Source organism: Scaptodrosophila lebanonensis, unplaced genomic scaffold (genome assembly GCF_003285725.1).
Source record: "Scaptodrosophila lebanonensis strain 11010-0011.00,11010-0021.00 unplaced genomic scaffold, SlebRS2 tig00000001-arrow-pilon, whole genome shotgun sequence".
In the NCBI taxonomy this organism is placed as follows: domain Eukaryota; kingdom Metazoa; phylum Arthropoda; class Insecta; order Diptera; family Drosophilidae; genus Scaptodrosophila; species Scaptodrosophila lebanonensis.
Window position 1 is genome coordinate 18,924,827 of NW_022060529.1, and position 2,890 is coordinate 18,927,716.

General features: G+C 34.4%; 1 protein-coding gene across 1 annotated transcript; it reads right to left on the minus strand.

Moving 5' to 3' along the window:
• Window positions 1–1,015: 1,015 nt before the first annotated feature.
• Window positions 1,016–2,227, minus strand: LOC115634251. The gene is made up of 2 exons (XM_030531845.1): window positions 1,577–2,227; window positions 1,016–1,513 (listed from the first exon to the last, which is right to left on the minus strand). The coding sequence occupies exons 1-2, from the start codon at window positions 2,131–2,133 to the stop codon at window positions 1,246–1,248; spliced, it is 825 nt and encodes a 274-aa protein (XP_030387705.1). The 5' UTR covers window positions 2,134–2,227; the 3' UTR covers window positions 1,016–1,245.
• Between the last annotated feature and the right edge of the window lie 663 nt (window positions 2,228–2,890).

The window sequence follows — 2,890 nt, forward strand, 5'->3', positions numbered from 1 at the left end:
AAGTTTTTCTATTTGCGTAACTAAGAATGTTATACAATTTTCGTGCTTAAACTCGAGATGTTGAAAATTGTCAGGGGGTCGTTGCCATCCTCCTATAAAGCTTTTGAAAACCATTTCGGAATCTAAAGTCGACCACACATTCAATATTATGGCGCAAAATTTCGCCTTAAAATGGAACAAAGTTGGATTTGTGAAGTTTTCCTGTTCGTCACATGCACAAATTATTATTTAAACGCATTTTGCATTATTTAATCAAAATTTAAATACTTTGGATCCCATTCGAAAAAGCTGCGTACTCCCTTTTTTACACGATTTTCGCGAAGAAACATTTAATTATCGGGTTTTTTGCCTTTCATGATCACTCTAATATACATCTAACATATCACGTGTTTATTGCAACAATCACACAGAAATCCTAATTGTCATCGCAAAAACATATCGAAGTTTTCATAATATTAAATAACTGTCTAACTCAGGACAGATCTTATTTAAAGAATAACACAAAAAAATATAATATATGAGCGTGAAATTAATATAATCAAAACCTGTCCCTCTGAAGCCTTATAAATTGTTCTTTGTTTGTATTTCAGCAAATCAACTGTTGGCGTCGGATAGTCGATAATTTGGCAATAAATATCGGCTATCGATCGAAATTATCGTGATATTTTACAGCAGATTCCAAGCATCACGGAACTTTCAAATGTTTCGTATAGATCATATAATATAAGCAGGATACGATACGGTATTGTTTAAAATAAACATATTAATTTTATGGAAGCTAGTATTGAATCAGGGATATAAATTGGAAAAAGATCTTTTCTTCGGAGCTTCGGCCGATATTAAAAGGCTGTTAGGCGTTTTAAAAATATAGTTTGTTATGCAAATAAGCTCTTTAAATGGATCTGTACCTAAAAAACAGTATTATGGAAAATTGTTTTCTACTACTAACATACTTATGCATATGTATGTAATTTGCGGACCATTCTGAAGTGTATTGAGGCAAAAAGCCATTACATCGATTTCCAAATATGTACATATTTATTTTTTATTTTTTTTTATACACACGCACATTGTGGTAGATGCAATATTTAAAATTTTAAAGTAATAAAAACAAAAGCTCTTTGGTCCATTTCGAATCCTCATCTTTGTAGTCCCGCTGATTGGTGATATGTGTCGTCCTATTTTGTTTCGTTGAATACCTGTCCTTTTGTTGGAAATCGGTGGTAACACAGCAACTAAGATTTTTTAAATGGAATGGAAAAACGATTTTATGGCGACAATGGAGTGCCAAGTGCTGGAGCAGACAAGTGTTCCTGCGGCGGCGTGCAGCAGAAACTTGATAATAAATAGCAAGGCTGGCTTCCGGACCGGTCGATACTGAGAAGTGCGTAGAATTGACATGATACCGATAAATATAATTAATATGATGAAACGCATATTATTAAAATAGTGCGTGACAAAATAAAAACTAAATAACCAAAGACTCGCACGTTTCACGAACTTTACGGGACACCTGCAGGAAATTTTCTTACATTCTATTACAGAATAGGGCCGATAAATTTCACTAAAAACTTACATTGGAAGCAGCACGACTGTACGAACAAGGGACAAAAACGCGACAGTACAAGAGTTGAGGACGATCGTGGCCAGATAATAAAAGGAACTGTTTCTAGAGAGCTTGTGGGCATTGCGGAAAATGCTGATACCCAATACGAATTTTGCGACTCGCCCCATATCCAGTCGAACCTGTTTCAGGGCGATCCTATACGGTTCCTTGGTGACCAACGCAACACAACTTTGTTCGAACGGTGAAAGCTGTACGCTTTTGCGCTTCTTTAAAAGAGTAAGCCTGATCTGGGGCAACTTCTTTTTGTAATTGTCCAAAACCTCGTCTTCTGTGCGTCCTCCATATTCCACGAACTCATTTTTATCAATTTCCAATTCCAAATCCAAAGTCTCAAACAGTCTCAGCATTGAAAATCGATTTCCCTTGTAGCAAAAGATCCGTAGCGTTTTGTCTTCGAAGGCAATTGCCTTCACGTCAATGGAATCGCCCGGCTCCATATATACGGTTTCCGACGATGTCCATGGCAATACGACCGTAAGCAGCCATAGAAGCTGACGTATCGGCATTGCTATTTTTGCTTTATTTTTGTCGAATCGGTTTAGTTTCAAATTTGTATGTTTTATGAATGGACGAAACAAAAAAATCTCGATTCTTTGAGTTCCATACTTTCTGCGAAGGGTTAAAATTAGTGCTGGACGAAACATCGATGCATCGATGTTATGACATTTTTTTTAAACATCGATGTCTTTAATACTTGTCCACTACTGAATTTTTATTTGCCTAACACTTGTTTGAGTTGGAGATTCAAAATTGTAAAAACAGTAATAACCGACTATGTTCTTTACTCTCCGGCCACTCTAAATGAAGTGTCCCCATTGTATCGATACAATGTGTTTCTTAAGACTATCGGTTACATTGTTGTATTTTTGATTATCAGTTAATTTTGAATTTATTTACATTATTTACAAAATACTGAAATACCTTTTAAATTAAAATTTTAAATTATGATTTTCTCTAAAACAAATTCGATAAATAGTTAGCTGAATAATATATAATTTTATTGCCATCTCAATTATATCATACGATTAATCGATTCTACAAGAACTAAGCGATTATTAGGATATTATTGTTAATCGTCGTCTATGTATATTTCGTGATTTCTTCAGCATAGCAACAAGTTTGGAATTTTGTCAAAGCTTATGCCGAAAAATATGAATATCTTAAACAGGTCTGGTATGTATGAGTCTTGTTTAATATAATATTGAAAATATAGAGCTTCCATAATATTGTGGTCCTTTTTATTAACGGATTTTTTTTTTGTGC

Excerpts from the sequence above, each read along its gene's own strand:
- LOC115634251 (XM_030531845.1), bottom strand. The coding sequence starts at position 2,133 with ATGCCGATACGTCAGCTTCTATGGCTGCTTACGGTCGTATTGCCATGG. Across the intron at positions 1,514-1,576 it reads ACAGTCGTGCTGCTTCCAAT|GTGTCCCGTAAAGTTCGTGA; the intron begins GTAAGTTTTTAG and ends AATTTCCTGCAG.